The 1,780-nt window shown below is 46.6% G+C and overlaps 1 protein-coding gene across 1 annotated transcript; it reads right to left on the bottom strand.

Annotated features, from left to right (window-relative positions):
- Positions 1 to 245: 245 nt before the first annotated feature.
- LOC104532834 (potassium voltage-gated channel subfamily D member 3) lies at positions 246 to 1,358 on the bottom strand. Its single transcript, XM_010178136.1, has one exon. It carries the CDS (start codon positions 1,356 to 1,358, stop codon positions 246 to 248), a length of 1,113 nt encoding a protein of 370 aa, XP_010176438.1.
- Positions 1,359 to 1,780: the final 422 nt, after the last annotated feature.

Consider the following 1,780-nt stretch of genomic DNA (forward strand, 5'->3'; position numbering starts at 1 on the left):
AGCCTTGCTCCTCCTGCACTCATTTACCATTGTGCCAAGCATTTGTCAAGTGGGTGTAAGTGCTTTTTCTGTATTATACAACTACACACAAGCACCAATTGCTGAAGTTGTAAGGCAAAGAACAATCAAGCCCTTAACAGTTCCAGCCCCTGTTCAAACATGCACCCAGGAAAATGCTTAGGAGTAACTGAAGTCAAGCTCCTCGTACGCGCTCGCCTGCTGCTCAGTGAAAGAAAAAGTAATACTCACCCCAGTGTTGTCATGGTTACAATAGTGTACCAAAAGGAAGCAGGAATACTGGTGAATTTGCTTGCCGAGGACCCTTTCTCTGCATAAAACATCACAGTTGCAAAGATGATGATTGCCATAGTGAGGGAAAAGAGGAGAAAGCCAAGCTCAGAGGCACAGCTCTTCAAAGTGTAGCCCAAGATTCTTAAGCCTTGGGAATGGCGAGAGAACTTGAAAATCCTGAAAACCCTAAAAACCCTTAGTGTCACAAAGGCTCCGCTGACGTCCTCATTGTTGGTCATCACCAAGCCAATGTAGTATGGCATGATGGCCACCACGTCAATGATGCTCATCACACTTCTAATGAATCTGTAGCGACTTGGGGCCGCAAAGAGTCTCAACAGATACTCAACTGTGAAAATCATCACACAAGCTGTGTCCAAGCAAAAGAAAGCCACAGCATATCTTTCCCCACATGGAAGCTCCTTGTTTCCAGGAACCGTGCCACAAGGGACAGTTTCCACGACATTAGTGATCACAGAGACAGCGATAAAGAAACCGGTGACGTAGTAAAAGACTAAGGCTAAGGTGCTGGTGTGGGGGTTCTCGAAGGCTCGCCACATGGTCTGCCGGAAGCTCAGGGATGGCATGGACCCTTCTTGGTTGTTTTCTGAGTCGTTGTCATCCATCAGCCGCTCCGCATTTTCCCGCTTTCTGTCTTTGTACTCTTCATAGCAGCAGTCCCCAATGATTTCAGGGAGGATCCCATAGAAGGCGAGCTCTTCGTCATAAGCAGAGATGCACTCGTACCTGGGGTAGTGCAGCTTGCCAGTTCTATAAAAATTTAAGATGCACCTAAAAACCTCAGGGTCCCGGTCAAAGAAGTACTCCTTAGTGTCTTCGTTGAAGAAGAACTCCTTCTCGGTGCTGCCCAGGAGAGTGTCCGGGTATCTCTCCAGTGTAGTCCTCCAGGTCTGGAAACGCCTGCCACTCACGTTGAGAATGATGAGCTCATCCTGCCTCTTGTTTTTCTCCGTTGGAGCCAGTGGCATGGGACAGTTGGCCACTGGCATCCATCCTATGGCAGCTGCCCTGGCAAAGGGCAACCATGCTGCTACTCCTGCTGCCATGATGACCCCACCCCTTGTTACTGGAGAAGACAGTTAGGCTGCTCCTGAGACCTGCTGGAAGTCAGATCAGTTCCATCTGAAATACAGAACAAAATAAAAACACAACACACAGTCAAGCGGGGTGTCTTGCCCCATTGTGTTAGAGTCAGATACCAGAAGACAAGAACTTCAAACAACTGGCTTGCCCTCAACTCCCATTTGAAGAATGATGTTAAACAAGGCACATGATAATCAGCTCAGCGGGGTTATGGCATTATTATAGATTGAAATTTTGAATAGCAAATGATTCCTCATTAAAAGCATTTTAAAAGTAGCATAAACATGCTAATTTATATTTGCTTCCTTACAAACAAGACTAATCCATAATTCCCCAGGTGGAAGCCTCATGTGCTCATCAGTTTAACTACAGCTGTCAAGAAAGA

This window comes from Antrostomus carolinensis, unplaced genomic scaffold (genome assembly GCF_000700745.2).
Source record: "Antrostomus carolinensis isolate BGI_N321 unplaced genomic scaffold, ASM70074v2 scaffold1671, whole genome shotgun sequence".
Classification (NCBI taxonomy): Eukaryota; Metazoa; Chordata; class Aves; order Caprimulgiformes; family Caprimulgidae; genus Antrostomus; species Antrostomus carolinensis.